Source organism: Colletotrichum fructicola (genome assembly GCF_000319635.2).
Source record: "Colletotrichum fructicola Nara gc5 chromosome Unknown KSG_Nara_v1_contig01, whole genome shotgun sequence".
Taxonomy (NCBI): domain Eukaryota; kingdom Fungi; phylum Ascomycota; class Sordariomycetes; order Glomerellales; family Glomerellaceae; genus Colletotrichum; species Colletotrichum fructicola.
The window spans coordinates 5,786,715-5,807,869 of NW_027094051.1; the positions used below are offsets into that span (position 1 = coordinate 5,786,715).

General features: G+C 51.2%; 7 protein-coding genes across 7 annotated transcripts; 3 read left to right on the forward strand and 4 right to left on the reverse strand.

Annotated features, from left to right (window-relative positions):
- Positions 1 to 25: 25 nt before the first annotated feature.
- Positions 26 to 874, forward strand: aclS-0 (Transporter aclS; the record flags this gene model as incomplete). Its single annotated transcript, XM_032026076.1, has 1 exon — positions 26 to 874. One exon carries the CDS (start codon positions 26 to 28, stop codon positions 872 to 874), a length of 849 nt encoding a protein of 282 aa, XP_031877399.1.
- A 944-nt stretch (positions 875 to 1,818) lies between these two features.
- Positions 1,819 to 3,135, forward strand: CGGC5_v001623 (uncharacterized protein; the record flags this gene model as incomplete). Its single annotated transcript, XM_032026077.2, has 5 exons — positions 1,819 to 2,091; positions 2,183 to 2,571; positions 2,683 to 2,750; positions 2,856 to 3,031; positions 3,076 to 3,135. 5 exons carry the CDS (start codon positions 1,819 to 1,821, stop codon positions 3,133 to 3,135), a joined length of 966 nt encoding a protein of 321 aa, XP_031877398.2.
- Positions 3,136 to 7,022: 3,887 nt separating this feature from the next.
- Positions 7,023 to 8,891, forward strand: CGGC5_v001624 (Reticulocyte-binding protein 2-like protein a; the record flags this gene model as incomplete). The annotated part of the gene is made up of 1 exon (XM_066150859.1): positions 7,023 to 8,891. The coding sequence occupies one exon, from the start codon at positions 7,023 to 7,025 to the stop codon at positions 8,889 to 8,891; it is 1,869 nt and encodes a 622-aa protein (XP_066009893.1).
- Positions 8,892 to 10,366: 1,475 nt separating this feature from the next.
- Positions 10,367 to 12,399, reverse strand: itr2 (Myo-inositol transporter 2; the record flags this gene model as incomplete). The annotated part of the gene is made up of 5 exons (XM_032026078.1): positions 10,367 to 10,574; positions 10,673 to 10,880; positions 10,966 to 11,532; positions 11,583 to 11,828; positions 11,880 to 12,399. The coding sequence occupies 5 exons, from the start codon at positions 12,397 to 12,399 to the stop codon at positions 10,367 to 10,369; spliced, it is 1,749 nt and encodes a 582-aa protein (XP_031877393.1).
- Positions 12,400 to 16,126: 3,727 nt separating this feature from the next.
- On the reverse strand, positions 16,127 to 16,766 carry CGGC5_v001626 (uncharacterized protein; the record flags this gene model as incomplete). The annotated part of the gene is made up of 2 exons (XM_032026079.2): positions 16,127 to 16,373; positions 16,432 to 16,766. 2 exons carry the CDS (start codon positions 16,764 to 16,766, stop codon positions 16,127 to 16,129), a joined length of 582 nt encoding a protein of 193 aa, XP_031877392.2.
- Positions 16,767 to 18,782: 2,016 nt separating this feature from the next.
- On the reverse strand, positions 18,783 to 19,146 carry CGGC5_v001627 (uncharacterized protein; the record flags this gene model as incomplete). Its single annotated transcript, XM_032026083.1, has 3 exons — positions 18,783 to 18,863; positions 18,925 to 19,036; positions 19,103 to 19,146. 3 exons carry the CDS (start codon positions 19,144 to 19,146, stop codon positions 18,783 to 18,785), a joined length of 237 nt encoding a protein of 78 aa, XP_031877441.1.
- Positions 19,147 to 20,336: 1,190 nt separating this feature from the next.
- Positions 20,337 to 20,702, reverse strand: CGGC5_v001628 (uncharacterized protein; the record flags this gene model as incomplete). The annotated part of the gene is made up of 1 exon (XM_032026084.1): positions 20,337 to 20,702. The coding sequence occupies one exon, from the start codon at positions 20,700 to 20,702 to the stop codon at positions 20,337 to 20,339; it is 366 nt and encodes a 121-aa protein (XP_031877442.1).
- Positions 20,703 to 21,155: the final 453 nt, after the last annotated feature.

The following is a 21,155-nucleotide window of genomic DNA, read 5'->3' on the forward strand; positions in this document are numbered from 1 at the left end:
AGATCAGGTCTTGGCGCAGCTAATCATGGTACCTTTGGGGACCATCATCGTAGCCTGCGTCGGGATCATCTGCACTTCATGCGCCGCCACGCTGTACCCCGATGAGGGCAAGCTCCTGTGGCAGCCCTACGCTTTCCTGGAAGCCGTGCGTAAGAACGAAGATAACTCTGGTTCCCGAGCGGGGATCGCGTTTGCGAGCATCGCCTTCATATTCTCGCAGTTCGGCATGGTGGTCGCATCCAATTGCGTGGTCGCCGGAATCGACTTAGCCGCCCTGCTACCGCGTTGGTTCACGGTCCGCCGCGGGGGCTATTTCACTATTGTCTTCGTGTTCATTATGCAGCCCTGGGCGCTCCTCAATAGCGCTAGCAACTTCTTGACCGTCGTGGGCAGCTTCAACGTTTTCCTCGGCCCGCTCATGGGGATCATGTTCGCTGATTACTTCCTCCTCCGCAAGCGGACAATCAAGTTGACCGACCTCTACGGGAACTCGTCCAACAGCATCTACTGGTACACCAAGGGATGGAACTGGCGAGCAGCCATCGCCTGGTGCCTGGGCGCGTGGCTGTTCATCCCAGGTCTGGCGCAGCGCGCTGTTGCTCCAAGCGAGGTATGGGCGGGCTGGACGAGGCTTTATCAATTGTCGTGGTTTGTGGGCTGTCTTGTGTCAGGTCTGATATACCTCCTCCTGGACTATTTGTGGCCCATGCCGGAAAAACAAGCGGTGGACGACCTTGATTATTTTGGCACATTTGGGCATGCGCCCGTCCTACGCGGGGTGGCTGAGCTCGACGCCATCTCCACGATGTCTGGAGCTGTGGACATTGACGAGAAGACTCCCGGGGCGGGCGGAGAGAAAGTCCAGACCGTCTGACGCCAGTGGCATATTTTCGTGTCCATTGCCTTTTCCGTCGTTCACTCATCATATCATCTAATCTATCTGCCCATATATTCAGCCACACGCGCACGAGACTAGTAACCCAATGTCTCAGATCTCCGTCAATGTTGACACCTCAACGCATCATGTTTCCTTTGCCTTTTGATCTTCTGTCTTTCTTTCCAGAGCTTGAACGGCCGCATTCTCCAGATGAATTTCCCCATGATCGGTGCATCGTACAAATGGCAGCTCGATCCTAGGTAGGTATGCCGTTTGCATAAAAGAGCTAAACTGTCCAAGACATCAGCCAAAACCCACTGACTCAGGGCCCCGATTGGTCCAACCTTAAGCCACAGCTGTGGACGGCGTCTGCGGGTAGCTTGCACCAATTTGGTTGAAGATCGCATTTCTAGAAGGTGAACATGCCCAATAGACATGTGAGCTGGTGCCGCTCCTCTCCCCGAGTGTCAAGCTTTCCTCAAGCTTTCTTCAAGCTTCTCGCGAGTCTGTCTCATGGGTCATCCTTCCCGTCGTGCCGTCAACCTACTGCATCTGCCATACTTCAGCCGAGAAGACTCTATTCGTACCGTCGTTTAACCTCCGCCCGTGACTCAAGACTGCTGATCTTGAGTTCCTGTGCTCAAGTGCCGACCCAAATACTTTCTTTTCCCGCCCTCTTTAAAGTTCCGCCGGACGCCGCGTGGACGTAGATCCTAGCCGCCCCCCCTACGCATCCGTGCCCCCTTGCCGTCGACCGCCGTAAAGGGGCCAGGCCCAACGCTGCTGGGGATCCTGTTCCAGCAATAGAAGACGAAGGATTCTGCCCGCGATCTTCTCTGTTTTCTCGCAACATACCTTGATCCCGTTTCTGCTGCCCGCCGCCATGTCGCCCGAGTAGAGAGTGGTGGACCTCGTAAACGGACTTCAATCCCCATCGGAGCATGGTGGATGCCGACGTCGACATCGATCCGAACCGACCTCGCCGCGTTCTTGCGGTTGCCATTCTCTTTCTCTGTCTCACGCCCATCGCCGTCGCTCTGCGGTTGTACTCGAAAGTTTTCATCACGCGAACCGTGACCTCCGACGACAAGCTTCTTTGCCTGCTGCAAGCTGTTTTTACGGTGTTTTTGGTCACCGAAATCCTGGGAGTAGTGCATGGTACGGGTCGCGATGCGACACAGATAACGCCAGAAGATCGACGGAAAGCCCTCCAGGTACGTTGCAGATTTGGGGTCCACCTCTGCGACAGATTTGACGACAACAAAACGAAAGTACCGGACTGCTGTGTTGACTTCCAACGTGCAGTACTTCTTTGCTGGCGAACTCCTGTATCTCCTCACGACAATCCTCCTGAAAGTCTGCGTCGGCATCCTACTTCTGCGCATCGCGATCGTTCCGACGCACGTCTGGATTCTGCGAGCACTGCTGCTGTCGACGCTGGTATTTGGGTTTCTGTACCTGTTCCTCGTCGCCTTCCAGTGCCGACCGGTACACGTATTCTGGGACGAGGGTCCTCGTACCCCAGGCCATTGCTTCTCGAAAACCGTCGTTCTCGGCACCACATTCACAGCCGCCACACTGAACTGCATTGCGGACTGGACATTTGGGATATTGCCCTTGTTTATTGTCTGGTCGTTGGACCTGCGCAAAAAGACCAAAATTCTGGTTGTGCTCTTGCTAGGGTTTGCTTCAATGTACGTTTCCCATCTCGATGGTTTGGTGGCATGCGCAACACCCAACCTTCCGCTCCGGTGGCATAACTATGATTGGTGATGGAGATGCTAACATGAATTGACTTTTTGCAGCGCGAGTATCGCCACTATTATTCGAGCGGTGACAGTACCGTCTGTATTGAGCGAGGGAAACTTTCTTCGTACGTCAATCGATCTGCCCATGCACACCTAAACTTTACCAGCTTGGAGGGGCACGAAGCCCATGAATGGCATTTAAAACGCGTGCTTACTCTTTCATCGTACAGGAGAGACCGCCAACTTCGCCATTTGGAGCACTGTCGAACCTGGAATCGGTATCACCGCTGCTTGTGCACCGAGTCTCACGCCTCTCGTCCGAGAATTGTGTGGAAGGAGGCAGCGGGAGGAGCAGAGTAGGGGGCCTTGGAGGACTAGATCGTTGCCTACCATCGAGTTAACGGGCGTAACGAGCGAGACGACCGACACGATGTCTAAGAACTTTTTCAGAGGCTCTCTCTCACGGAGCGAGCCGTCGCAGTCGATGGAGATGCCGAGGTTGCGTTTTGACGACTTCACCTACGAATCACGAATCTCAGGCCCAGAGTCACGATCCTGTCGGCCAACACCGAACAGAAATAGGGCGTCCTGGACTTTCCCACTACGATCAGGGTCCGGGTCGTCATCTTCCTCTTCTTCTGGGTCGGAGTCCTGCACCGCCACAGCAGGAAAGTCAGCTACTGCGAGTGTTGGTGTTCTTCCCGAACCTCCATCTTCAGGTATCATGAAGACGATGGAGATTGAACTGTCATACGAGGACAGGACATGGACGAAACAAGGACGGATGATGCCACGAGATGAGTGCATGCTACGACCGCACTCTTTATCGGGCTTCAGGAGGTTGACGAGTGGGGAAGTACCCCTTTTACCGGATATCGATAGCAACAATTTGTCACCGTTGTCTGCAGACTTTGACCTAGAGTCTGCTTTTGGTTCAACGACGTTCAGACATTCATCTCCCCCTGAGGCGAGCTGGCAATGGTCGGACAGCAGCGGTAGTAGAGAAACCTCAGAGCATACACTGGGATTGCCATCCCCAACAAAACAAAGCAGGCAGGATAACGGGCAACTTGGGGATTCATGAAAGGTTTCTGGGAAGGTGATGACTCCAGAGGAATTGGGACGGGATTACGAAGACGGGATTACGAACACGAATATGAATGTGATGATATTTGGAGTTTTGAAACGCTTGGCCATTCGGTCTTGCTGAATTGAACACAATTCAATACAACAACTAGGACTTGGGAGAATGAGAAGGCGCCACAAAACTCCCGTTGAATTGTGTCCCGGAGTGCCATTTTTGACCCCCACTTCCGAGGTTGACGCTCTGGAGTCCGAGGTAATAGTTGCGAAATGAGGGAGTTAGCTTGTCATCCCCAAATGGCGGTATCTTGAACACCTTCTTCGAAAAGCCCTCCAATTCTGCTGCCCGTCCTTCGATAACGACTGAGGTGGTGACTGAGTCGGTTGGACGACGGCTTCAAGGAGCTCTTTGGCCAACAGCCCAACTCTCCTACCCTTTCCTACTGCTTACCGATAACATGCGGGGTGTTGCTCCGTCGCCGAATGAAATGCCGAAGATATGCGGTACAGGTTCGAGTACAAATCTTCTGCGCTTTTCAGGGCTGTTAGTACATCGTGAGTGGATCTTGCGGTTTGACTGGACCCGAAATTTAACAGCATGATCCAAACGTACACGAGTTCTGTCGGAGATGAAAGATTTGAACTGTGCTTGAGGATGGCCCGATAAAAGGTAATGCGTGTCTCTTCAAGACTGGAGGGCTTGAGTCGTCCATACCTGCAGTTACGGAGCACGTGTTCAACCGCATGGGCGTTGAATGCGCTCAATTCCACACCCGCAACTGGAGAATCCGTTCACACGTGGAGGCTAGCCGCCGCAAGGTATGGTGTCATGCGGGCTTTTGCGGTATCTGCCTGGTTGGCTTCAATTGGTTGAGGGATCAAAGTGGAGGTTGGGCAACTCAATTGTCAGACACCCATGCATAAGCTTACACACCCACAATCAGCGACATCTCGTACACTTACCCCGTGTTCAAAGACTCTTGCGTATGAATAATCTAGTCTCTTTTTATCATGGTGATTCTATGTATGAACATATTGAAGCCACTGATTTCTCTTCGCATGGAGCCAATGTGTTTTCGGGACCGTCCACAATCAGCGACCTTCAAGGCATTATAGTGCAATTTGAAAGCTCAGATACCAATCAGACTCACTCCAATACACTCTCTCTCAAGCATCATCTTTGTACAGTACGAGTTAGACCACCTAAGCAACTAACCGGCTTCGGCGAAGGGACGTGGTAAATGTTGACTCACAAGTTACTGCTACCATCTATCCAGAGAAACTCACGATTAATGCTTGCCTTGTCTGGAATTCACTCATGTCAACCGAGCCAGTCCCCAGTTCCAGGTCTTCCCTGGGAAACGAGTAATCTATGTGCGCTCCCGGCCTTCCCTGTGATGGTAGAGGTCTATGCAATTCCACATTGGTCTCTTTAGAGACTTGAATGAGCCATTAAACGGGGTCCAACGCTATGCCAGCGAGTTCATAACGGGTCTCAATGTACACTCAACTGACAGACCCACCAGGTGGCGTAGTTGATTTGTCCTCCAATTGCGATAGGAAACCTACAACTCACATTTGAATTGATCAGCCGACCCAAGAGCGGCATGCATGGTTCAACTCAAACGACAAGATGCCAATAGACCTTCCCCTTCTTCGCCTAGTATCCTGTCAAGCAAATCTGACTTTTCAAAGGCCGAATGTTGATTTGCAATCATCTATGATCACTCTTGCTACCTGCAGGTTTAATGGAATTGCGAAGAAGGATGAGACCTGGCATACCAGCAATATTCGAGACTTTCCGAATATCGACGGGCTGACCATCCGCCGCGCTGAAAATTTGGGAGCTGTGCCAAGAATGAGAGACTGGGCCCCAGTTCCGTGGTTTCCAATCGTGGACATGACAACGTGGTCGCTGACAACACAGTTCTGACAGTCGGAAGTGGAAACACAAGGCAATCATCTTCGGGTACGGTGACCTATTAAATGGTGAGGCAACGAATTGGTTCGCAGCGGAGAGGGTCGCAAAATTGGCGCAGGAGAATGGAGCGCATATGCATGATAAGCCACTAAGACCAGGGTATGTCAGCTCACTCGCCTAGAAACGATTTTGTCTAAAACCAGGCTGGCCAATGGTACCGACGCTTCTGATTCTCAACCATTCACAACATTTGAACACTGCATACGACTGCGGGGTATCTTGTTGGCGAAGTCGGTGGCTGGTTTCAATGGTCTGTTGCAGCGTGGCAGCCTTAGTTTGGATAAGTTGGCGCGAGGGCACCCGCCCTGGATTCCCATGTCCCTGGCCCCTCTTCTTTTCTTCTAATTATGCGAGTGCTTCACAGCCGCATCGGATTTTCTCTTTTTGCCTGCGGATCCTCCACGCGACTTCACAACTCGACCTCGTGCATCTGAACCTCCAACGATGACCTGGCGACGGTGACATTCCCATGCCGGAACGCTCCTGTACAGACTTGGTTCTTTTTCGACCAGGCAAAAACACTGGAACCTCTGCGGAGCGGTCCAGTATGCCTGGACCCACGCGCCGTGTTCATATAGTTGATGCAGATGGTAAACCCCAACACTCAGTCGTGAGTTCAGTCTCGAGATCTCCAAGTAGACAGGGCCGCCGATCTTCATCCTCACAATCCACAACAAATCCGGCACCAAGATATCGGCCCTTGCATACTGCAGCGGGTTCAAGAGCCCCACCAAGATCATCATCATACCACCGACCGTCCGTCAAGGGCAAAGAGCCTTCGTCATTTTGGCGGCAACACAGGCGTCCAACTAGTGGCAGGAATAGGGACGATTCACCTGGAGTAGGCCCATCACGTCAACATACTTGGAACCAGGAGTCATCTCAGCCAAACGAGAAGATGCATTCAAGCCCGAACAACGCGACTTACGGGAGTTATGACTATATCACAGGGGCATATCGTCGTCCAAAGTTTCACGAAAATGTTCCTGGGATGGTTCCTCCCGATTACCATCCACCAGGCCCCTTTATGAACATGAATTCATACAGCTCTATGCCTGGCCGTGCTTGTGGGATGCCGCCGCCGCTCGTAGAACCTGCACATATACCGTACATGTCATCGCAAGCTTTGCCAAGAGGGCCTCCTCCCCCGCCACCGCCTGAAGCCACTCCAAGCCTGTCGCCAGATAAAAGTCGGGAAAGCGAAGAGATTGAAAGTCTTAGAAGGGAACTAGCGAAAGTCAAAGAAGACCAAAGAGCGAGGGAGGAGCGCCAGAGGCAGGAAGAGTTCGAGAAAAGGGTTCAAGAAGAAGCAGAAAAGCACATGAAGCAGAGAATGGAAGAAATCCGACTTGCTCAGGAGGCCGCCAGAAAAGAGCTCGAGGAAGCAAAAGCACAAATAGAGAAAGCCGCCCGAGAAGCAATCGAAGCTGAAAGGCAAGCTGAAGAACAGCGCCGAATACAGGAACGAGAAGAACTCGAAGAGTGCCAGAGAATCGCTCGAGCGAAACTGGAGGCAGAACTACGTGCCCGAGCCGAGTGGGAGCAGCTGAAGGAACAGGAAGCACATCGCCTCAGAATGGATGCTGAAGCAAAGGTGGAAGCCAGGCTGGCACATGAGCAAGAGGAGAGGCGACGAATTCAAGAGGAAGAGGAAGAGAAGGAACGAGTGCGCCAACAGATCAGAGACGAAGTGCGGCTTGAGTTTATGAAACGAGAGAGAAGATACATAAGCTCATCGTCAGAGACCGAGTCTTTCAGCTCACGATCTTCACTAAGCAGTAGCTACTTGAGTCTGAGTACCACCAGTCGGAGTAGGTCTACTAGCTCAAAGATCTCAGCTAGGTTGAAGGCTCCGAGCTGTAGCTCTTGCAGAGCCACGAAGGCGCTCAGTATCGGCTCATCTGACAATGTCAAGGTTCTGGACCTTCAGACGTCGGACGATGGCGTAGCAGGCAGTACAGAAGGAGACGACAAAACAAGGAACGCAACTCTGGACCCGTTCATGTATCTTGAAAAGACATCAACACCGCCGCCGCCGAACCTGCAAAGAAACGATATTGAAACGCAAGAGCCATACTGGGCTTGGGAACACTACTCTAGAAGACTACCGTCTGGGTCTATTCCGGAAGACGCAGGATATACATACGCCGATCTAGAGAATCATGCATTACAGGAAGGCCAGCTTGCATCCGACGATGACGAAAGTGCAAGTTCATCGAGTACTGGGACAGATAGTGACGACAATGGCTCCAGTTTAGGCATTGGAGGTATCTTTGAGCACGAAGCTTCTGATGATGAGGACTCAGATGCCGGGACTGTGATTGCGGCATTCGATAAGCCCAGGCTCACTCCATCGATTATTCGCGATGATTGTTCTCGTACAAAGGGAAAGGAAGTCTTGTCGGTCCAAGGAACGCAGACAGAGCGCCTTTCGAACCCTGAGATGGGGAGTCCTTGTTACGGAAACAGTCGCTGCCCGAGCACCGAAAATTCGGAGCAAAATCGACCGAAGACGCAAGAGCTTCCGCTGAACATCCCAGCTCAAGGAGAGGAGACCTTACCCGCCGCCTTGGTTCAGTATCTTATTACAGAGGATAACGAAGAACAGCAGCAAGTTGCTCTTGAGGAGTTGCAAGAGGAGGTCGATAATGGAGACGGAGGTGCCAACTTGAGAAGTCATCCGCAACAGTCGACCATGAGCCAAGCTGTTCCTGAGCGGACCAAAAATGACTTTTTGACGGATCCCCAATCGATTGCGTATTCGCTACGGACACGCTCATCTCGCGATAGCCCCTTGCTGCCCCTGCTTGCAAAACATATTTCCGACTTTGAAGAGGGATCGTCTCAACGCAACAGGTCTAGCAACTCTTGCAGGGTTCCTCTGCAGTCGCAAGATATGAAAGGTTCCGATGGTAGTTTTCGCCCCTTCCTACAGGAAGGTAACTACCCAAATTGGGCTGGTGAAGAAAACCCAAACCTTTTGTTTCCATATTACTTGGGAAGCCCGGGACGTCAGTCAACGAGTAGCTTCGACCTCAGACAGGTTCGCTCAACGAGGGCTTCGAGCTCAGTTTCTTCTGAGTACCAAACAGAAGTGCCCATGGCTCTTGTGCCTTGCATCATGGTTCCATTGAACATGATTCAATCGGCCATGCAAGGCCCAGTGTTCTATCCAGGGGCTTTGCCTCGACAAGACCGTTGACAAAGATCAGAAATACAGTCTCCCGGAGGACATTCATATGAAAAGCATGGATCGGGCCTTGGTTTCACTATCGGGAGAGAAGTTTAAAGCATTCCTTAGCAAGTTCTTACTCAGGGCGTGAACTGCATGGACGAAGAAAAGAGGCGCTGGTAATAGGGGACGGTAATACCCTGATTCTATGTATTGTATTTCGTATAAGGTAGAAGTAGGGACAGTCCTGGGCCGTCTGTTTTGTATAATTGTAGCGTGTCTGATTTGCATTCACAGATCTAAGGTCCTTTTTGACATTGAAGTTGCAGATTCTTATTCATGGAAGCTAAGGCTAACCAGGCCCTTTTATCCCACGCGAGGACACATGACTAACCCACTCACACGTAATGAAAGACCCATAGGCAATGGTTCACTTTGTTACGTCTAATGTGGCATGCATTTTTCTACTACTTATTAGCTTTCACGCCCAATGACATCGTGGCGCCACAGAGAGTTATCAGGAAATTCTAGAAGATTTCAGCTAGGTGCTCTTAAAGAGCTTGTCGAGCAGCGCGAGCTCACTAGAAAAGATGCATCCGATATGCAGAGAAAATTGGTATCCCAGCTTAAGCAGCTTTGTTGAGTAAAGGAAAGCCACGGACAAATGATAATGTTCCGCGACACTTGCATGGTTGAAGGTAAGACCGCAATCGTTCGATTACTCCTAGATACTTGAGGCCAAAAGAAATGAAATTCTTTTCTATGATCGTATCAGGTCTTCCCTAGTCTAATTCCAGCGGCTTCTATGACTTCAATTCGAATTCTCGCGAGCTCATATTCTCACACATTGACACCTTGGAAATCGTATCCTGGTCCGGAGCGCCGGAGCGGAAGGAGCGGGAGCCGTTGACTCTATGAAATCTCAAGCCCAGATTATTGCATCACTGTGCGCTCAAATGCCCTGCGGTCATTGTTTGGCGTAACGAGAGAAAGCAGGAGGAAGGCGCGGGGAGGAAGTAGGCGTGGTTTGTTGGCAGCGGCGGCGTGAGCACGGTCCCGGGTTCGGGTCCGGGCCCGGCCCCGCTTTCGGTCCGGGAGTTTTGCTGACGGCTTAAGCGTCCACAGTGTCTGGTATTGAATGCCCGGCATCATCGCTCAATCGACGTGCCAATACTATCTCGAAGATGAAGCGAGTCTGCACGATTGGTTAATTCAGGTGTCTTGTGTTGTTTACCATAGCTACTACTGCCTCTCGTCGCATCTGCGCGGGTCGGCGGTTGCGGTGACGTCGCGGCGAAGATGAATGCGGCAGCCACAACCACAAGTACCACAACGCAAATGGGACGGAACATGCAAGGACATTGATTGAAATGCGACTTGGCACTTTGAATGCATTATTTTCCCATGTGTGGGATGCATTACTCGCGATTCATATCCGATATCTTGGTATCATTCATCGATGGCCTCTGAGCCACCACCACCACATTACTACGTTAACTCATGTTTTAAGCACTGATTTCCTTCTCGTTCTTCTCATACACTTCCATTTCACGCCCGGGAGCGTTGCTCTCCTTCTTGCCGCCTCCGCAGATCTTGCTGAGACCGCGGGCGATGTCCTTCATGTTCATCGCGACAATCTCGCTCGTGGGCTTCTCAAACAAGAGATCAATCTCTTCAAGACTCTTGTTTTTCGTCTCGGGCATGAACACCATTCTAAACGTTTATTTGATCAGTTACACGTTCCCAGAAGTGAGGATATTCGTCGAAAGTGGTGGTATAAGTATGAAAAAAATTTGAAGGAAAAGACGTACTGGTAAAACCATCCAATGATGGCAATGCCTCCGTAGAAGCCTAGCGTGAGGCCCGTGCGCGTCATAGCCTCCTGCATGGCAGTAAAGTTGTAGGTGACGATGAAAGACGACAGGAAGAGTAGACCGGAAGATGTGGTCATGCCATATGATCGGAGGTAAGTTGGGTAAACCTCAGAAGGAACGACCCAAGTTAAACATGCGTAACAACCTGAAGCGTTTATTTGATCAGTTTTACGTTCCCAGGAGTGAGGGTGTAGATAAAAAATGAGTTTTCATCAAAAGTGGTGACATACCGAAAAACATCATGTACAAGGCCAGACCGACCAAGTAGCAAGCGACAGCACCAGTAGTGTTCGTCGTAGTCGGAATCTGGTAGCTGGCACCGATAATGACAAGGCCAACGAAGAAACCGGGAAGCATGGTATTGGCCCAGAAGCGACGACCAAACTTCTCCATGTACATGACGGCGGGAATGGTACCAATGAGGAGAGAACCACCACCGACAAGAGACATGTAAGTAGCCTTCTCGTCGTTGAAACCAATCTGCTGCATGAGAATGGACATGTAATACATGATGGCGTTGACACCGGTCAGCTGACCAAGGAGAATCATGATGTTGGCGTAGATGAGAGCACGGCGAGCGCGAGGGACGGTGAAGAAGTCCATCCAGGGGAAGCGCTTGTTCTTAGCACCTTCCGAAACAACCTGCTGTTCATCTAGGACAGAGACCTTCATGATAAAGAACTCCTCCCTAGCCTCAGGTGTGGAAGTACCGCGAATGCGCTTCCAGACCTTGTAGGCTTCAAGAGTCTTGCCCTTGTGCATGAGATATCTTGGACTTTCTGGAAGGAAAAGCATGCCTTCACGCCTGTTAGCTTAAAGATAAATATATTATCATAAGATGACTTACCAGCCCACATGATGGAGGAGAAGAGGAGGGAAGAACCGAGAATGAAGCGCCAATTACCCTTGACGTGAAGGAACATGGCAGCGACAGCATAACCAAGAACCTCACCAAGGGCGATGTTGAGCTGGTAGAGGGACACAACGTTGCCACGAATGCGACGCTCGGCAGTCTCGGCAACGTAGACGGGAACAGTACCACCCTCAAGACCAACACCCATGCCAAGGATGACGCGAGCGGAGACGATCATGCCTGGGCAAGAGTCAGTCGTCGTACGCTACTGCCGGAAATAAGGGTGCTTACCAAAGTTCATGGCGCCAGCGCAGAGAGCAGCACCAATGGTGTAGAGAACGCAAGAAACGATGATCGACATTCTTCTTCCGAGGTATTCGTTGCAGGGACTGAGGATGAGAGCACCACCGACGGCACCCAGAGGCATAGCAGAGTTGACCAAACTGTTTTGGCGATCCGTGAGGCCAAGGTCGCCGGGCAGGAAAAGGTTGGCACCAGAAATCAGGGACTGGTCGAGACCGGAGAGAAGACCACCCATTGAGGCGAAGGCGACGATAAGCCAGGTGAAGTACTTGGTGTTGGTGAACTCGAGATCGAAGATACCTTTCTTTACTCCGCCGGCAGCCTCCAGCTCACGCTCCAAGCTGTCGATGAGAGCGTCAACCTCCCATCCTCCGGCCTGGGCGACGGCGAGGGCATCCTTCTCGTTCAGTCCAGGAAGAGATGTCTGAAGGTTCTCGACGTGAGCCTCATTTTGGCCGTCTGGGTTGTGTTTGCCCGAAATCTTCGGGGCTAGTGTTACGCCGTGCATCGTGTATGTTGGCTTCCGCTTGTCCGTGCGAGGGGAAATACTACGGATCTGATTAAGAGCAGATGCCAAGCACCAAGCAGATTGCGGCTCTGATAAGGTCGACCGGAATAAAGAGACAGCTGCCAAGCGAACCTAAAGGATATTGAACGACGGGAGGCGCCAGGCTTTTAAACAACTTTGCAGATCAGTCAATACCGCTTACCAACTGCCTACGTACGGATACCACGCGACGGACCAAAACTGGAACAACAACCAACCCGGCGACCGCATTGATCCGTTGTGGGTTCTTCGCCGATGTTCGTTACCTGTTTGTCTAACCTCGACACCAACATCGTCATCCAAAATTTCAGTCTGGTGTTAGGGTGGAGAAGCTGGAGAAAAACGGCCGAAGTAAGAGCGATTTCGTCCGCATTTCCAGGCCTTCTTCTCCAGTGGAGGACCCCAGGACTCAGGGACGCGTGCCCGGACACCGACCTGGGGATGCTGTTGCGGGTTGCGGGTGCTGCGGGCGCATGAGCTCTATTGCCCTTGGGGCTCCAGCCTGCGCTCCAGGTTCGGGACTGCAACGCCAGAACGCGGTGGATGGTGGGATGGATGGGGCGACGACTGCAGGTTCTGGTACCGGAGATCAGGCCGCGACGTTATTTCCATCTGACTCGCGACTCCACAACGGGCGAGGATAGCGTTTGTGCGAGACCCGCCCGAAGGGGGTGGTTTGACCGAAAATTTTACCGTGAGGGCCGTCACCGTGTTCTGGATCCCGATGTTCGGTGACAGTCCGAACCATTCTCGCGCTCTTGCGGGAGCTTACGGAGGGAATACGGAGACTCCGCGTGGAGAAGAAAACAGAGTTGGACCATTGAAAACTTCTCCCTGGGGAAAAAGAGTCGGGGAACGATGGGCTGACGTCAAACGAGGAAAATCTAGAAGGGCACATGGCCGTCCAAGGTCGCGTTTCTGCCGACTCCTGAAATATTTACTCCCTATTTTTCTGCCCGGTGGGCGCAGGCGAGACTGCAGCCCGGAACGCGGCCAGACGTCTTCGTGATTCCAGTTCTTTTTCTGGAATAGGAGTTCTTCGGTTTACTGCCAACCCCTGACGAGAAATGTGTGCTCCATTATTGCTACAACAACCATGGTATGACGGCGCAGCAACCACGTGCCTGAAAAACTTCTTCGTCGACACGAGACATTGTTCCTGGGCCGCCACCGATAGACCGCCTTAGCTATCCGCTTATCTCTCCGCTAATTCAGGTCCCGGCCCGGAATGAAGCCGCGTCGAAGCCGCGTCCTTGGCTGAGCACTAATATATTTGTTGGCCGGCTTGGCGCTCCGTGAGGCGGCAGGGTGATGAGCAAAGACCGAGCCGATCGTGCGATGCCGAGACGGCAGGCCAAGGAACCTCCCCCGATGCTTGCAAGCTTATGCTTTCTCGTCAGGGCAGGCAACGTGACAGCCACGAGCATGCCACGAACTGCCCATGATGAGACGACGTAACCACCGTCCCAGTTCCATGGACCTGCAATTACTTTTGACAAACTTTTCTCTGTTTTCTGCGCTTAAGTCACAGCCTATGGGCAGGGCTTTCCTGGGTTTCATGTGGGGGCCAGCAAAATTCGCAAGATTACCTGGCAAAGCAGGCGGCCGGTAAGCCGATCGGGGATAGGGGCTCATGGGTCGGAAGTTTTTTTTACCAAAAGCCAAGCCGCGATCAACCAACTCCTCCCGCTGAAACCTCGAGTCTCTGCTGAGTCTTCTGATACCCACATTTCCGTTGAATGTGTATGTGATCAACTGTTGAAGTCGAAAATCAACGCCATTGACATCATGTGGCAGATGATGTTCTGCTCACCACTGTCTCGTGCTGCTCAACCCATAAAAGGGCCGTTTTCCCCTCATCACTTTTTGGCCCCCGCATGTCGCCCGCAAAAAGCTGTACGGAGTACACGGGGCAGGACCACCAAGGGGACAACAAGAATGTGGCCCCCAAAGAGTGACTTCATTGGTCAATGACCCCTGTCGTCTCCGACGGCGATAACAACCACAAGACCGGGTCGATCGGGATTCTGATATCACAGCGATAAGGTGTGATGATATGCGGTCGCAAAACCTGGGGATTTTCTTCAACAAACCGGATTTGCCATGTCACTGATTCATGTCCGCGTTAAGCGCCGTCGATCGAGTCCTTGGTGCGACATTTTTTTTCCCAACTCGCAAAAGGAAACTTTTCAGGCAAAAAGACATGCAAGAGAAATGCGGAGCGTACAGCTGCCAGGAAATAGGTAGCTTTCGTAACAGTCCCCAAAATACCTTGCATTAGGCACAACATAGCTGATTGGCGTCAAGCTTGCTTAGAATAAATATCATCAGTAGATTAATTTGCTATGCGTAACTCGTGACAAAGCGTTGAGCAAAAACTACAGCTACACAGTCCCTGCGAGACGGGCCCAAAGCCGATTAACACAACACCAAGCTCAACTCATGGCCGACTCATTACGATCAATCAAAATTTACTAAAATGGTCAAAAGCCTCAATAGTAAGATGAAGATGAAAGTCTCATAAAGTTATTTCAAGGAAGTCCCGTAGCCTCCCCCCCCCCCCAGTAAGAGGAGACACGGCGTCGGCAGGTTGAAGGCAGGAAGCGCATTTCTGCCAGTGCTTGTCGAGCGAGAGTGCCACATTCAGAAGAACACAACGTCTTGTTGCTTGCCGGCGGATAATGGGAAATGACAACTTATGAGAGGAGGTTTCACTGACACTAGACAAAATCTTGATATATAATCAACATGCCGAGAAGGCTGTGACTTTCTGCGAGCAGCCCAAGGATGCAAGTAACCGGTCAGCTATGATAGCTGTGCTATATAGGTATGTAAGGTGCAAGTTGTCCTTGTTTAAATAGGGAAGTTATGAACGAAGGAATATCGTCTAATGAGCCCAAACGATTCAAGGCCAACACGAAGAATCGTGTGCTCAATAGCATACGAAATTTTGATTTAGTTCCCAGCCCAGACCATTGTCCAGACTCATGGACTGAGGCTATTCCTAGATTTACCTTCCATCAATTTTCATATCTTCCATGAACTGCGCGATGTTTGAACCTCGCAGTCAACGCCTTGACGTGCTGCTGAATTTCTGCAAACTTACTTGGCCTCAACTTATTGCAGCTTTGATTCAACGATTTATCTCATAGCAATTAAAATACATTTCTCCCGAAAGGTCTGACGTGGCCAGCCAAAGTTTTTACGTTGCAGAAATATTGAAGATGCGATACAAATGAATGTGAAAAATGGGTGAAAGCAAGACGAGTACTTGCATGAGAAAACGCGGTGGTACCTGGGCTCAAGTCAGTTTCGCAAGACAGTAGAGCTGGAATCACTTATCCAGCGAACCAAAACTGCGAGGCCAATGTTGTATGAGAATGAATGAAGTCTTATGGAGATGCCAAATGTGCTAGAGAGCTCAAACGTCTCAACTCATATCGACACCCGGCACTGACAGGATCTTGGTTCCTCCCGAAGGACAGAAAATTTCATGTCGTCCGAATGACACATCATGCACGGTGCGAATCATGAGTACAACTGGTTGCGTAACTCTCTGCTTAGCTGATAAAGACGAAGTCAATAGGATTTAAGCTAGCCCTTGATCTTGCCGCCCAGATGGCACAACACACAAGCGACACCAGAAACGTGCCTGAGTAGGCAAAAACGACGCCATGGTTCCATATCATCAATCATAGGTCGGCGGTTCCTCGTCCGTTTCCATCGGCAGCTTCCGGTCAGCGGACTGGGAGCCGCCCACACCAGAGCTCCGGGCGGCGCCGGCGTCATCGGGGACGCTCTGGCTGGAAGGTGGGACCTGCGATCCCAAGGCGACTTCCTCCTTGCTCATCTCGACCCTGGCGAGCTCCATCTCGCGCTCTTGCAGCTCCTTCATTTGCTCGTCGTGGAGGTCATCGATTGTCTTGCCGCTGGCACTGGAAAGAGAATAAGTCAGCTTCGAATACACTCGAATACGTAGTTCAAATAGCTTACAGGTACTCGCGAACATTGCGTTCAATGTCGCTCTGATCTCTGAGCGCTTTCTCCAAGGCTTGTTTGGACCTATTGATGAGGTTCTGGATGCCGCTCTGCTCCTTGGGAGAAAAGTTGGAACCGTGCTCCTCGAGAATTTTGCCGTAAAGGCGAACTGCTTGCTTCGCATTGTCAACGTAGTCATGAGGGGAACCAGCAAGCAGCAAGTGCATTCCGGCTCGATGAAAATCCCCAAGTCGTGGCTCCATCAACATCTTCATAGCCTCGGCCTCGGCCTCTTCGTACTTCTTCTGTCCGTAGAGCTTCCAGATATGGTTGTATCTCCACTTGAACATAGCTGCGGTGAAGCTCCAAGGTCAGCGCAAGATCGAAGGTGCAAACGGGATGGATCAGTTACCTCCGAGGTTGCCTAGGGGGCTCTCCTCAGGAGCCGAAGCTGGTGCCGCTCCCTCTGAAGCGTCCGCCATGATGTTGTTGAGCTTGTGTTGTGAAAAAAAGTGAAAGTGGCTTGGGTGGGCGGTAGATTGGTAGAAGGAAGGAGGAAAATTTCAGGGTGAGCTCCGATCAGCTTCAGATTGCAGGTACGACCGAGCCACTACCTGCCATAAAGGATCGAGAGGTGCAGGAACTTGCCAATACCAGAATGCTTGTTTTTAATTGGCCACCTTGAGGTCCTCCGCGGCTTAGCTGAACTATTCGGAGCTAATGTGAGCCCGATTATTCTACCAGACCTTTATCACTGAATCTCCCTCAACGCAACAACCGGAGCTTAAATTCACGGGCAGGCACTGCCTCCATAGAAGTTCCACAGGTCTTGAAGAGTACCAAACTGGAGTCTACTAAGGTTTCGTCACCTCCGGTAAGATTGTCGTTCAGCATTCTCTGGACTTCCTGCTGAGTCTGACTCTTCTCCGAAAATTATTAGACGAGTCCAGGCATGGATAACTGGCCTATATGCAAGTGGCACGGTGAACACGGGGAAAAGGACGAAGGATCAGCTCTCGATGAATGATCAACAAGCCAGTTGCCGAAAGACCTTTGAAGAGGTATTATTGAGAGTCACGGAGGCTACTTGCAGGAGTCCTACCTATGATAGCTACGCTCTCGTCTTTCAGTACAAGCTGTTGTTTAAGGCCCATCAGCATCGGCAAAGTTCAACCACAGTCCACCGCCATCAATACAGGCCACCTTGTTTCAGAGATGATGAGAAAGATAGATCTCTCCTACAAACTTCCTTTATTTAGCATCCGGATGACCAGTCGAGCTTGGTCAATCGTGTAGGCCTGTCAATCGTATAAGCCCGTCGAGCGGTCATTCATGAAGGTGGGACTCTCTAGGGAGATCTAAATAAAGCATCTATTCGCGACACGGACGTGGTCGATGAGGTTGACCGCGCCACCAAGGATTGCGTCAGACCTCCCGATTTCTGTGACCGTACTCCAACGATGGATGTCCATTGTGGTCTCCCATGACTGTGCGGGACGTGGACTTCGTCTTATTTATCGCAGTTGTCTGTGAGCAAGCAAGTACGACAGATGTGTTACAGCTCGGCGACAGTCGTCGCGCCAGGCGTAGGGCCGGCAGCCACATCAGTCAGCTTTTGAACCAAAAGGCCAATGCCCTTATTGACAGCCGTGAAGCGGGAAGATCCCGAGGGGTCTCGCCACAGGATGTCTCAACAGCAGCCTGGAAGACATCTGAGATCCCGGGATAATGGCTGAGGAGGGACAGCACATATGATCTACACCTCATCTGCTGCTTACTTCCCTGTGAGCGATCCAAACAAACCGCTGCATCGAGTGTCTCTTGGTGTAATGGAATAAGTAGGAAGCAAAAGGAATTCTTTGACAAAAGCAAAAGAGTATGCGGCCAGTGTGGATTGAACACACGACCTTCAGATTGATTGAATGAAGTTTCCCGGATGTGAACCCGCTTCAGTCTGACGCTCTCCCAACTGAGCTATGTCCGCCGCACTTTTTGATGAGAGGTTACAGCCCTACGTGGAGCCAAGACGGCGATACCGGAAGTTCGCCGGTCGTCACCCACCCGACTACCACTTTAGTCCTAGATAACCATCAACATTTATGGATCTGCTCCTTTAAAGATGTGGGGTTTTAATCAGCAAGGGCATGGCATCATGAGAGTTTAACAGGGATAGAGTTAAGGTGCAGTCTAAAGTTCTCAAACCATGGGAATGGTATTTCGCAACGAACATGATGAAGAGTATATCTGCTTCTAACAAAGATACATGACCGTGGAAAATCCCTCCAGGATTTATCATCCACACAGAACAATCACCCAACGGTACTTCGGCTTCAGTACACTATCTTTGCATCAGCGGTCGTTGAAGACTAGAAATCACAAGTGAAGACCGTCTGCTGACGACAGCATTGGCTGAATCCAAAGCGTCCTACTTCCAGCAAACACTCGTCCTAACAATCACACAGGGTTAGCCCCTGGCCAGAGTTTCCGGTGTATTCTCAACCAACTTACACCTTGGAGTTGACCCCCAGAGCTCTGGCAGCAGACAGCGGTCTCATCTGTCTCGTACACAATTTGGTCATTCTCGTTGGAGCTGCAGCAGTAGATCGTCTGAGCTGCAGCGCTGTAAGACAGTGCTTGTGGTTAGCTATATACAGACTGGATTGGACGGGGTTGTGCATCAGCGAACCTTGCAGCGAGGAAGTATGTGGCGATGAAGGCGGCGGCACGCATTTTGAGGGTGGATGAGTAAAACGAGTGTTCGGTGTAAGTTTTGAAGTGAAAGTGGAGTTGAAGAGACAAAGCTGGTGGCTGGTGAATGAGTGTTCTGGTTTATTCAACAAAGTGCGAGACAGGATGCCTATTAGTATTGCAGGATACGAGTACTTTCGGGTCAGGTATGCCTATCTGGGTGAGAGAAGGCACGTCTGACCGAGACACCTCGTTTTCGGGTCAGATGTGCCCTGCTAGGACTGAGAGATATCGTCGGAAAGACCGAAATAGACAGAGCAAGCCAGCTGACTCAAGAAGTAGACTCTAGCACACCTCTGGTACCAATGAACATCTTGAAAAGACGTTGATTCTGGGTTGAGATGTCTCCAGAGCTGCGTGTATTGTAGATGGTTCGGTCGAAGGCCGGACTTGGCAAGTACGGGGCTCAAACTCAGGATAATTGAACTTACTGCCCAAATCAATGGCGATTCATAGAATAGCCTGACACTGCTGGAAAACTGGCGCATTGCGCCTCCGCCAAGAAAAATATGCCGTCCGTCTTTTTCATCCCTTCCTTCGGCCCCTTCGGATGGCGGGTGTGGGGACGAACCGCACTGGAGTCTGGACTGCCGGCGACAACCCGCGGACCGGGACGGAGAATATCTGCACGTCCAAATCCACATGATGCATCTTGGCGCTGCAGCCCTGCTAAGGGTTACTCCGTCTTTAAATTGTGATGGACGATGCCTTAAACGGTCGTTCTGAACATGGTTGACAAGATCTGGGCAACGTCAGACCAGTCAAACCTAGTTGAAAGGCCAAGATCGACTAGCTTGCGTCTGCACAGACTAAGAAAGGCTATTCCATTGACTGCTGGTGGACTCCACAACACGATTGTAGAAGACGGAAGGTTCATCTAATCTGGAAATATTGATACTTTCCTTTTGGAGAACTGCGAGTCTTATGGAAGAGCAAAGTTGGGAAAGACTTTCGCCAGTCATCATCTCAAGTACTGCAGTCCAGCAGCACGCACTGAGTGGGAAAACATGCACGATAGTTACGACACTTTCAACAGCTCTGATGACACGGGAGAAATAATCATCCTATTTCTTTGACGAAAACAATAAGCGACCTCGGTCTCGGTATATTTTGACTATGAATGCCCTCTGCATCTGGTCTGGAAGCGAACACACTGCCTCATCCAGCGTAGCTCACAAGTCACACCCCAGCACGTTCCGTAACAGGGCAGTTGCTAGTTCCTTAGCCTCCGCCTCGGTAGAAAGAAAACCGCCGTCCCCCCTGTCCCACGTGATGTCGGTTATCGAAGCGTGAGGTTCGTCAGTGTTTGCTGGTGGGGCACCTCCACCCGGAGCCGCCAAGACCACGTTTATGCGCAGAAGCTCGTCCCCAGTCCAGCTTCTGTGCACATGGACCACGAAGTCTCCGCGGACGTCTGGCTCGTCTGCGCGGAACATCCAGCGGTCCTCCATCGCCGCCGGCCGGAAGCCCCGGAGGAGCTTTTCAACGTCGTTGCGAGAGGCGCTGAGGCTCCAGGGCGTAGTGATTGGGTTCTTCATGATGATGATGTTCTGACGGGATGGAGTTTGATAGCGGGCGGCGCGGCAGGTCTGCGGAAAGAGGCCTTGTAGTCCAGTAATGGTCGCGCGAATGATGCAGGAGTGGGTAGCGTCTGAGAGATTGAATGTGTGAGATGACGAGATAAGGTGCAGTGGTTGCCTTTACAACTTGGGACCATGAAAGAGAGTGGATGTGTGCTCCGGAGATCTCGGGGAAATCTGTCTCAAAGAGCTTTTTAACATAGCCTTACGAGGACATCATTCTCCGCTTTTGCGTACGATTTGACCGGCTAGCACCTAGTTCAATAACGAGCATTGTTCCGTCTGCCCAGCAGTCGAGGAAGGTTGTTTGATGACAGATGGAGTGGGGTACAGCGTTTGAGCTATTCTACACTAGGTCGGATTGCGATGCCAAGCGTTCGAGAGCGTTCGACTCAATCAAGTTGAAATATT